The sequence below is a fragment of the Corvus brachyrhynchos genome, unplaced genomic scaffold (genome assembly GCF_000691975.1).
Source record: "Corvus brachyrhynchos isolate BGI_N302 unplaced genomic scaffold, ASM69197v1 scaffold52, whole genome shotgun sequence".
Classification (NCBI taxonomy): Eukaryota; Metazoa; Chordata; class Aves; order Passeriformes; family Corvidae; genus Corvus; species Corvus brachyrhynchos.
Genome location: NW_008237221.1, coordinates 1,865,064 through 1,877,409, shown reverse-complemented (window position 1 = coordinate 1,877,409; position 12,346 = coordinate 1,865,064). Strand labels below are relative to the sequence as shown.

The 12,346-nt window shown below is 39.0% G+C and overlaps 1 protein-coding gene across 2 annotated transcripts in view; it reads right to left on the bottom strand.

The window, feature by feature from the left end:
- Positions 1 to 12,346, bottom strand: part of UBE3C (ubiquitin protein ligase E3C) — a 70,286-nt gene extending 57,940 nt beyond the window's left edge. For both annotated transcript variants that reach the window (XR_552308.2, XM_017728909.1), the window contains exons 1-2: positions 12,246 to 12,346; positions 1,831 to 1,884 (exon numbers count right to left, since the gene is read on the bottom strand). Coding sequence is in view for 1 of the 2 variants with exons in the window: in XM_017728909.1 (XP_017584398.1) it covers positions 1,831 to 1,884; positions 12,246 to 12,311 (120 nt within the window). In the remaining variant the exon portion in view is untranslated. The remainder of the gene's footprint in view (positions 1 to 1,830; positions 1,885 to 12,245) is intronic.

The window sequence follows — 12,346 nt, the reverse complement described above, 5'->3', positions numbered from 1 at the left end:
CAGTGATTGACGGAAAAGTACAAGGATCAAGAAGCCTGCTTTAAAAAGAGAAATTTCAACCTAATCAATCCTTAAACTACAACGAAACTATAATTCTGAGAGTCACCAGGCAAAACAAAACACCTAATGTTTTCATTAATTTAATTTAAATACTTTTAGGAAAGTTCACATAAACTTTCAATTCACAAAATCTTGATTTCTAATTTATTGTCCTATAAAGACACATCCAATTCAAAAACACAACCTCACAACCTGAACTGACCAGAGAGATCACCAGACAAAACTGCTATTCAAGGCCTATTTTATTTTTCTTGGAAAACCCTGGTTCTTAAAGCAACTTCTCTGAATAAACAGACTCTTGAAGACTCTAATTACCTCTAAAGGATGGACCAAAATCAAAATTTTGATAGGCCAAAGGGTATTTTTCTCTCCGAAGTATTGACAGTACAAGTGCAATCAGGATAGAGTTTCAGAGAGGTGGTGTCTCCTCATCAGCATAATGTAAGGCTCAACTAAAACACAGATAAGTTCTTCTTCTCTTTAGGTACTGGTTTTATCTCAGAACACATAATTGTCAATTAGAGACCCGTAATTGCAAAGGTTTTAAGTCTGAGGTCACTGCTAAGACTCTGCTACAGTCAGTTTTTTAAAAGCCATAGCTGATTTTATTCTCAGAGGAGCCATTCATTTTGTGAAAATGTGCTCAATGCCACAGCAAATCATTGTGTGCACATGTGTACATGCACTGGGATGAGTGTATGGCTCTGCATCAGCTTTGCAAAGGACAGAGCCAAGCAACTGAGTGAGTTTATGAACCACAAAGAAGAATTTTTACATATGTTGCTCAATACTCACTGATCATAAATCTGATTCATAACGTGGAATTCTGAACTAATGGGTGAAATCCTGGTACTTTCATACTTGAACCTGGTCCATAACTACACATCCACGTTGGAAAGAAAAAAAAGCAGTAACTGTCCACAGAAACTGAAGAGCCACTGCAGAACTTGTGCTTAATCTAGCATGGGTCAAACACACCTTTAAGGGCCAAAGAGCTGTTTTCTTCCTGAGCATGAAACCTGAATAGTTATACTTTTTAAACAGTATTTAACACCAAAATGTTTTCAACTTGTATCAGAGGGGTGGGGGAAAAATGACAAAATTAACATATTCACTCAAATTCCTTTCAATGCCTATTCCACCTTTGCATTATTCCAGACTGAATTATCCAGAGCAGTAAGCCTTCATCATAAACCAGTATTAAGGTTGCTTAAAGCTTCACACATCAGCTTCTCACTGCTCCTTAATTATCAGGTGATTTCAAAGCACTTGAGCACTTTTCAAAGTATTCAAGAATCACTGTTCTGATTTTATGTTCACAGAACAGAGGCACACAGTGGGGAATTGAAGTACTAAAGGTCAGCCAAGAAACCATAGCAGAACCAGGAGCAAAAGAAAGTTTGCTGAGACCAACCCATAGTAACAGACTACGGACAAGGTAAAATTTGCAATTTACTAGCCAAATCCCTATCTTTTCTCAACAAAGACTAGATCCAATAAACACCAAAATAAAAGGGAAAATTCCCTTTGCACCCAGTGCATGCTTATCTTCTTTTGAGATTAAAAGCACTCATAAGAAACATCTTAAAGCACTCAAACTGTTTTGCCAATTAAAACATACTTTATACAGAACTTGCAAACTGAAAGAAAACTAAAGAAAAAACTGAAACTGAAAGAACTAAGTACAACTGCAGCAGAAGTACTTCACCCTGTAAATGTTAGACCAAAGAAAAATCCAGTGGGCAGACAAACGCTTACAGGCTACTTTACCTCTCGTTTTCTCCTTTCTTCCTGAGTACGATGAAGGAGAGAAGCCTTTTCTTCCTACAAGACACAAATAAAGATACTACTGCATTTTCATTCAAACGTGCTTCAACTGTGTTCAGGATATTTAATGCAAACTTCACTTTAGGGATTTCTTGGAATGCATAACATGTAAAATATAGAGAAAAGCAGCTGCTAATGATTTTCTGAACTCACAAACACAGGACTTGCAGCCCTCCCAAAAGAACAGTGATGGAAGGAAGTTATGTCCCTACGAAAAGAGACAGGCAAAGAGCAGCAAACTCTACTGATCTCTGTCCATGTTTGTGTTCTCAGCATCCCAGTTACCCTAGCAAACATCACCCATTTACAAATGGCAGAGCTGGAGCACAATAAGGTCCCAGACACCAGATCATACCAGAAGTCTGAGTGTTTTCCTTGCCTACAGGGTACATAAATCCCTGGCCCAGGTGCATACAGCAAGCTGTGGCACATTCAGAGCAATCACATCCTGTTCCAAAGCCCCATGCTTTTGTCTAACTTACAAAAAAAGCATTAAGCTCTTATATTTACTTATCCTTTTTCTCAAAACTTGTCCAGAAAAGATGTCAAGAGAGTCATAGCATAAATGGCAGGAATTTTTTCTTTTGAAATTTTGAACTCTTCACCCAAATTAAGACTACACACCAAAACTTTCAGGACAGTGATCTCACCAATAGAGGAAAAAAAAAAGAATACTGAAGTATTCATGAGGCCTCAAAACCCAGTATTATTACAACAGAAAAACAGAAAAACTCTTATATGAGTACTCATAGACTACAATATATAAACAAAGCTTTATGTGCAAGAGTCTCTTACTGGGTGGTTCTGGGTAATTTCCAAGGAAATATACAAAACAACTCAATTTTGATGCACAGTATTCAGTTCCCACTGTAGGCAACAGGAGATGAAAGCACCCTGGCACCTTCCCAAATTCAGCCTAAAACACACAGCAGATTTAAGGAAACTATTTTCATTTTCTGACACTACAACACATATGACAATTTCATTTTTTTCCTATGCCCCCCATTAGCCTAGAGAAGTTAAGAAATTAAAAAACACTCAAACTAAAAATTTATTGTATTTTAATACAGAAAAATCAATTTAAAGTTGGCAAACAAATGTTTATAGAATATTTAACTACAGCTGAAACAACTGTGCTGGAATACTTTCAATGTCTATCAGCAGATACAAAAAATGAGAGCAAAACTCTTCTGCATTTCTTTTTTGATGATACAGAGGAATCAAAGTCATGATTCTCTTAGTTTCTTTAGGACAGAAAATACTCTAACACAGACCACCAAGAGAGTGAAAAATAAAAAAAATCCCACAAGAAGGTTAACCATCATTCCTCTAAAGACAGCATTTATGGCCAAAGACACCACTAACTACAGCTACTGCCCTCTAAAGACAGGGTTTGTTCCATGTGTTAAACACAGTATAAACAAAAGTAAGGAAATCCATACATACGGATGATATATCTCAACTCAAGCAGTACAGAAATGCACACACAAAGACAAAACAAGATACTAAATTAATAACCAACAAATGGCTTAAAGTTTCAGGACTTTTTCAACAGCTGATACCTAATGCATTAAAGAAGTTGGTGAAATGTCCCTATTTAGAAGTGATCATTCTGCAGGCAGCACTATGTAAAGTGCATTTCTGCTTAGAAACAACGTTTTTTAATTTGTTGTTACACTTCCGAAAGAATTGAAAGAAAAAGCAGAACATATAGAAAAGGAAAAACACATTGCTATGTGAGAGAAGAGAATGGTATGAAAAACCACAAACACCGTAAATACAAATGATCAGTAGATAAAGGAAAGTAAGCGGCCAGAGGGTTTATCAAAAACAAACCATTTAAAATCATTTGAAGAGAGAGGAAGATATATCAGGGCAGTGGATCCTCACTTAGTGTATCACCAGCCTTTCACTGATGAGGAACTGGGTCTCTTTGTGGCAAGCACTCTTTAAACCAATCCACTCTTTAACAAAAGTTAGGTTTTTAGTCAGCCACACACTTGCTTTGAGTACTTGTAAAGAAAAACGCCAACTTGTTAAAGTATAAATTAAACAAAACAGAAGAACTGTCCTAAGGCAATAAAATATTCAGGTAAGTACATCCCACCTTTAAAGAATTATTATGGGTAAAATAATACTGTTACTCACGTTCACAAGATATACACAGATCATAACTATGACTAAAGAACATATTTAAATTAAATTCCAAAAAAAAAAAAATCACCTTAAGAATTATTAAACGAAGCTGGAATACACTGTCTCTTCAGAAATTAAAAAGTAACAGTATATGTGCAAAATAAAACAAACATGCAATAAGAAAGAGATGAAAAGAACCATGAAATAACCTTCACCTACAAAGGGGATTCTAACAAAATCATTTCTTAAAGAGACGTAACAGCAGTCACCTCTGAAATCCTCCCTGAATCGCCCCTTAACAGCCAGCACTGTGAAAAGAAGCCAAACTCAGTGTTCTGTGGCTGGCTGTGAATGACAACAGTGTTACTCAAGTAACACACATTTGACAACTCCCACCCAGACTCTCCTGACTGCTGCCAGCGACAGCCACTGTTCCAGCGCCTCTTCCTGCTGCCGACAGCCAGAGCTCCTCACAGTAGGAGATGGCCCGACAGGAGCTCCCAAAGATCACACCTGGCTCACTCCTACTCCCCACCTTGCCTTGATCCTGTGGTGATCATGCCACCGTCCTTCTTCACCTGCCAGACAGGCACACGTCCGGTATTGAGTCTTCCTCTCAAGGTAGGCAGGCAGACCAGGTAGGGAGACGGAAGCATGAACATGGCTCTGTCCACCCTAACTCAAAAGAGTGAAAAGCCATTCCCTGAATCACAGTTCTGACTTTTTATGATGTAGTCTTCTTCCTTCAGGAGCTTGCCTTCCCAAGCGCAGAACAGGGAATACACTGTCTGTGAGTTTTCATGCCACGTAGGACACATCTGGCAGTCCCTTCCTGCCTCATGCTTTCTCCAACAGAGAAACCACAACCAACCTCCTGCTCTACCATGCAAGCTGCAGCACCATGAAAAACCCAACTTGAGAAGTTTTCTGTGAGGCACGGCACAAAGAAACAAGAAAGCAGAGAAAGCTTGTATGACAGCAAAACACAATGCAACGTTACAGACGATGACTCAAAGGGTAAGACAGAAGGAGGAAAGAGGTGAAAACAGGGAAGCAGATGGAGGACAGCATACAGAAAGGAAAACTTGTGACTGCCACCAAAGAAATGTTGAGTAACATTTGAAATGTTAATTTGTACACGGGCATAAAACTGCTAGGTACTGTACTATTCACAGCAAAGTTCCAAGTGGCACCACTGCTGAAAGGGAGCAGCTGATGAGAGCAGCCACATCTGACAGTGGAATAATGTCAACACCACTGCTTCAAAAACACCAGTTCAATCCATAATGAAAAAAAATTGAATTAAAATTGTTTTCTTATCCTTGTTTTGTTGCAATAAACTTTCTGCTTCCAAAAGTATGTTTGCAGAACTCCTAGCTTTCACATATCCTAGACAAAGACTGAATAAGGTACACAAATATAGAAATTATTATTCTTTTCCTTCTGCATTTGAACACTTCGTCTTCAGAGAAATAAACTTTCAGCCCTCTTGGCTCAAAATGCAAATTCAGAAAAGCAAAATGTATACATAACTAAATCCTTTTCAACACTTCTAATATCTGTTGACTCTTAAAATTTGAAATTGAACACTCCTGGACAGCTATGTTAATCAAGCCATCTTATAGCAAATAAATGTAAAACCTAAATATGCCAGATGCAAAGATGAAATGGAATAATTATTTTCAGGTACTAGCTAAACACTGATTACAGTTTTTAAAAATATTAATAATAACACACTGAAGCCAAAAAATTAATATTATTAATAAATGTTTGATGCTTATTTATAAAGAAAGAGGGTTTATTTTGGCTAGTAGCTGAGAATGCTTTGTATTTCACATTAGAAGAGGTCATGCCAAGTACAAGGCACGACTTTTTATGAAATTTTCTTTAAAAAACAAGTCAGCACTTGATCTTTTTAATTTTTGTGGACAATAATAAAAACTTGTATGGTTTTCATCTATAAAATCCAGGAACTTGAATCTTTTTTTCTTTCCTTAAAATGAGGAACATGACTTTAGAGCTGAATTTAACTTGAACCACATAAAAATCAGTAACAACTCCTAAAACAAATGAAGTGACCTAAGCAATTTATAGAATAAAATTCCTTTCAACACAAGCATTCAGTAACTCCAGCAAATAAATGGAAAATTTTCTAACATGAATTTTTATAGAACAAATGTGGACACTGGGAGATGCCCCCCACCTTCTCAACAATGTTTCTGTTTTCCAACATTATTTTAGACAAGGTGAACTCCAACTGGGTTTTTTTAATATGAATAGTAAAAGAAATTTGCATTTTTAAAGGCTTACAATGTCTTGAACTGAACCTCAACAACTTAAATTCCATTGAACATGTCTGAGTATGTTCAGCAGCTTGAAATATTCTGCTTTTAACCAGTTTGTGACTCTTCCTTATAATGATGCAAATAATCAGAAGTATGTTTACAAGTAGAGCAGACCATCTTGCAGAAGGTAGTTTGAACTATGCCCAGGAGGAGGCATTTGGCCCAGGAAAGCCTGGCCTCACCAAAGCCAATGCCACAGTGCTTGCTAGAAAACACCTCAGCATTTTAGCTGAAATTTACTGTGGGAGGTAGGGAGGATCTGGAACCTCTTCTATCACGGGAAGCTCTTCTATCACGGTACCACAAAGCTACACACAGTGGAACAAGGATTTGATCAGACGCTCTAGAGGCCAAATGAAATGCAAGAAAGTTGCTTTTACATTTATGCTCAGTTTGCCCCTATTATGATTTTTAAGAGGTTTATTGTACACAAAGCTGTAGTTGAGCGATTTCTAGGGGAAGGCATCCCTGCCCACGGCAAGGCAGTTAGAAGGAGGTAATCTTTAACATCCCTTCCAACCTGAACCATTCCATGATTCATCATTTTCTCAGGAACAAGCGGGGAAAATGTGTTTATAAAAGCAGAAGTTTTTGTTCTGAATCTGAAAAAATAGCACATAAGTGAAAATAACAGCATAATCACTGCTGCTGTCAGCTAACTACAACTCCATCTTTTGCAGCTAGCTTTCAAATGAGGAGAATTTCAAATGTTACAGAAATAGGAAAAAAATGCCCATGAATCTAGTATGCATCAACCGTGTAGTTTCCTACCAACAGGCAGTCATTATTTTACAACATGATGGTCTCCTCATACTTCCACGCCACAGATCTGAAATTCCAAGAGTATTTCAAGACTTAGGCTGTGACACTGCAAGATTCTGATTAAAACACAGCTCTGACTCAGAATGAGGAAGGTACCAGCACACAGATCTACGCCATGTGCCTTACGGGACAAAGGTCTTACGGACCAAAGCACTGCAATGTCTTCCCACCATTCAAAAATAAACACTGAATTTAGAATTCTAATCTAGAAAACCTGTACTATAAATCCTTAGTAACATTTCACTGCATTGTCACACGGTGTAGGTTCAAATAAGTTGTAATAACAGAGAAATTATTCCTTCCTAAAATTTTTACCTATTTTCCTCAATCAATCAGTAAGAGAGAAACAAAACCATTTTTAAACTGTCCCATCAATGTTTATATCCTACAGACATCTGTCAAGATAGCCTTGGCAGATCTCTCCATACACTGGCAATCTTACAGTTTCTTACAGCTTCTATAACTTTTATTCCACAAGAAGTTATTTCACGTGTAAAATACAGACAACAAAGAGCAAACAAGGTGCTTCTGGAGTTCTACCTCTGCACTTCAGCTGAAAGCAGGGGTAAATATATCCAAGAATCTGATGTTTAATGTCATGCTACTAATTTAAGAAAGTACATCAGTAACTACTTAATTAAAATATAAACAAACTTCATAAATTGAAGATCTCTGATTATTAAAAATGTCCATATTAAATTACTGAGACATTTTAAAATACAGATGGAGTCATCAGTATTTGCTCATTAGTAAGCTTTCATGTCTTCCACAAAAAAAGCTAAAGATCAAAAAGAACCCCAAACTCAATGAAGCTGTTCTCACTTTCACTTTCATGACAGTGCTAACCCATCTGTACTACAAATTCTGAAAAAGGAGCGGGTTTTTAAAATCATCTCATAATAGGTTGTAATTTTAAAATACTCTATTTTGTTGGGATTTATAAAAGCACGGTTTAGATATCTTAAGTGATACTGTACATTTGACTTAATATTCTTTTAACTATTTTACCTGTTAAGACTTCCAAGGTTTCATTCATAATTAAACAATGTGGAGCTACAGAGCCCCTTGTTCCTCTCAGCACTGGCCTGGGGACCCCCTGCATGGATGTACTAAATCATTGCTACCTCAGATTTTTCTTAATACTAATGAATTTAATGAAGTAACACTAGGCCTGACTGTCCCAAATCAGGCTGACATGGTTAAACCAATTTTGTGCTGTGTTCAACCTCATGCTAAAATCAGTGAAAGCTGCCAGCTGCCCCCAGAAGGCTTGGTGACACTCCGCCTAGCAGAAATATGTTCACTGCACGGGACACAGGGAAGCACCCAGGTGAAGGACCATCTGCTTCAGTCCCCTGCACAGTTGGGTTGGGTGAGGCCAATCTGAGCTGCACCCCAAGCCAACTCTTCCTGCACAGCTCTGCATTTCCTGCCTAACACACCAGACTCTCTGCAGCCCCAGCCTTTCAGACAACAATTACTGTCCTGTACAAAATGTCCATGAGCAATTAAAGACGTTCCTGTATTGAACTCCAATAACAGCATTCATTTTTGGAGGCTACTTTACTTCAGAAGCACAAAAATACGGTTTGCCAGTTACAATTAAACTAAATTTGAGAATTTCTTTTTAACAGCCTCATGAAGTAAGGAACCATGTTTTAAAGGAGACGATAAGCTACCCTGAAAATAAAAATAAATAAAACCCGCTAAAATTTGCTTATCACATTGTAAATAAAACCCTGTATCTACACCCTCAAACACATACACAACAGTTCAAATAGTCCAGATGAATCAGCAGATTCTTGAAAGTAGGTATGGAAAGAAAAGTCCAGACACTGACAGTACCACCTACATTTTTACACTTATGTACAATGCAATATTATAATGTTACAATAATATTCTGAAAGGATCAGTCACTGAGGTAGTAATTTTGAGAACATTAAATTGCAAGCCAGGACTAGAACAAAAACAAGTGATACTTAAAAACTACTTTTTTTTTGTCAAAAGATACAGGTGGATTGAAGTGCCTCTCCAGAGCATCCACAATTCAGACTATAACACACCTAAATATAAGATGCAAACCATGCAAAAACAGACCTGAAGCTGTTTTTGTAATTCAAAAATGCCATACAAGCTAGTGACGAGAAGGCACACTAGATTCAGTACCTAACTGCCACAATTACGCAAGTCCCCAATTATACTTCTATCATTGTGCTTCTACTGATAGAACTTAATGAAATCAGCCCCTTGTGAGGCCTAGGGGAACACTACAGACACACATCGCAGTGCCAGACAGGTGTCAACACATGTGAGCCATGACCAACACACTTACTGTTTGCAGCTGCAGTTCCACCAGCAAAACCACACTTCTAACAGTGCTGCTGATCACTATTTTGGTGTAGCTGTACTCACATCAGGCTCCGCTGGCACCTTGAACACTGACTGGCTCCTCCAACAGGCATCCCCGTGTCCATACGGGGAGGTTTTGCCATTGCTCTCTGCAGTGGTGCAACCACGTTTGGGGAACTCCCCCAAAGTGGGTACAGAGCTATTCTTAGCACTACGCAGCCTGCATGGCCCCAGTATTTCTGAGTTGTGCCTTCTTCCACCAAAGGAATTACAGCAGGCAGCACTAAGTATACAGCTAGCTGATGCCTTGATGGGGCTACCTGAAAACAGAGGCTAGACAAAATTAAGAGGATAAAAGCAGGTATTTATTGGAGGGCCTCCAAGGTACACTTTGGGCAGTCAAAAACCTTCAGAAAGGCTATACCCAAAATGGACGACTGGATCAAGGGTTTTCATACTTTTACAAGTTTGGTCCATTTGCATATCGGGGTTAATTCTCCAGTTACGATTTCAGGTAATGAAGTCATTACCCCAAGTCTGTTGCCCCCTTTAGAGGCTTTGTTTACATATTTCAGGGCCTGGGACAGTAAGGTGTCCTTGAAGTTCAGGCCTAGAGAGGATTTGTTTTGTCTGACCAGAATGGGAGAACAGTAACTAACAGGCTATATGGATTCTTAGAGTTACACACTAAAGCATTACAGGATATGAAAAATATAAAAGATAAAATCCTAAGGCATCAAGCATGGCAGAGATACACCACTGGATCTTTCTAAAATTAATACACCACTTGGAAGGGGAAGGGCATTTGTCAAAAAATGAGGTTTTTTAGTAAGTGTACCAAAAGCTGAAAGGAAATGATTTACAATTCAGTCTTCTGTAAAAATGAAGCCTATAGGTATGAGAAACATGATCCCAAGGAGCCTATGATGTGAAATAATGAGAAACTCGGGGAACCCACATAAACAGTTCCCACACCAATCTCTGTTGTATGTTTCCACAGAAGTTCAGGTAAACTGCATTTAGAAGTAGTTTTTAGTACTGTTTAAATAAATTCTTTCGTCAGTACCGCACACAGTTTCTGAAAATATGCAGCTATTTCAAGGACACTCTAGGATGTCTATATAACCGCGATGCCCAAAGCTGCATGTAACTGATTTGCACTGATGCAGCACAAGCACTTTGGTGAACCAATGTAAAATCATGAAATCTGTGCACCATTCAGTATCAATCTCATCATGAAACACAACCTCTACTGCACAGAGTGAAGGTTATGCATCAATTTCAGCTTCCGGCCCTTTGTATGCTAGTATTTGCCCTTGGAAATTTATGCCTGCATAACATTAATAAATTTGTCCCATATAATTAAAATAGACATAATTCTGATACATTTTCATTATTTGCTAAGTGTAAAAGAATATTTTATGACAGTTGTTTACTTCTGTAGAAGGCAACATGTTCAGCAAGAAGCACTATGACCAAGTCAGGGTCAAAAGTTGCTAAGTACCTGAAGTGTACAGCTCAGGACCAGGGCATGTTCTGCCAATTCCTACTTAAGCTAGGGAGTATTTATGGCATTTTGACTCATGTAATGCCAGTTTATGTAGCCTAATGAATAGAAATGTAGTAAGATAAACAGAAGATGACTCAGAGGAAAAGCTGCATAATCTAAACACAGTTCTGAACACAATCTCTTCATATTAAGTCAATACGTCAAAATGCAAACTTCACTGTGCTTTTAATATCACAAACTGCAGCATTTTTGCTCATTTCTTCACTGTACTGCCAAACCTTAAAAGTTTCCAAGAACCAAACTTGCTTTTAGTGTACAGTAATAAAAACTTAAGACTTTTTTTTTTTTACTCAATTAAAATTCAAAAATACTAATGGAAACACTCATTAGCTTCCCACACAGCCATCTCCAATGACAAGAGGGAGACTCAGTATTTTCACGGTGAATTAAAGTAACTCCTACAGATCAGGCCACTTCTAAAAGCACTTAGTCCTTTCTGTCGTTCTTCCGAAGTCCTGTGCCCTTCAGTGCTCCACTAAACATTTGCTTACCCTGTCCAATCAGCAAGATCTGAATAAATCATTCTGCTTCTTTCCATCAATAAACACAAGGAGATCAAATAGTCTGGTACAGCTGACTATTAACTGCTACTCACCCTGCGCACAAATTGACTGAACCTAAACTTGACAGAGACCAACCCAGCAGTCCCGGCTCACGTGGATGAACCTCCCCCAGCAATTCGGGTTGTGTGAGGCTGTGTGTGTCCCACATCCCACCGGCGAAGCAGGTCCACGCCAGACATTCCCTCTGGAGGGAAATGACAGCAGGTCTCCGAGTCCTTCCCCCCTGGAAGATCTGGAGAACGACTGCTCGGGAGGTGCCACCGGCCACGACACCCGGGATCGATCGATCGCCTGCGGGAGGGACGAGCCAAGGAGATATTTCCTCGCTTCCCACAATTCTTACTACACTACAAGCCTGGGATGGTGTAGCCTGATTATACAAAAATAATAATAAGAGAGAGGCAGGGAGAGAGGAGATAAACACATCATCAGGAGGGGAGGGTTTTCCCCCTCTGTTAAACCTTAGTCATCGCTGCTCCCATTTCTGAAGGCCCGACGGTAAAAGCACCGATAACAGGGCGGGGGGCGGCGGAACCGACACAGACACAGGGACGGGCGGGCGCCGCTCCTTACCTTCCTATCGCTCCTCCCGAGGGACACCTTGGGCCTTGTTTTGAAATCCCCTTCAAAGCTGAACATGTTTACAGCTTATCCCATGGGGAGCGGGGCCCGGC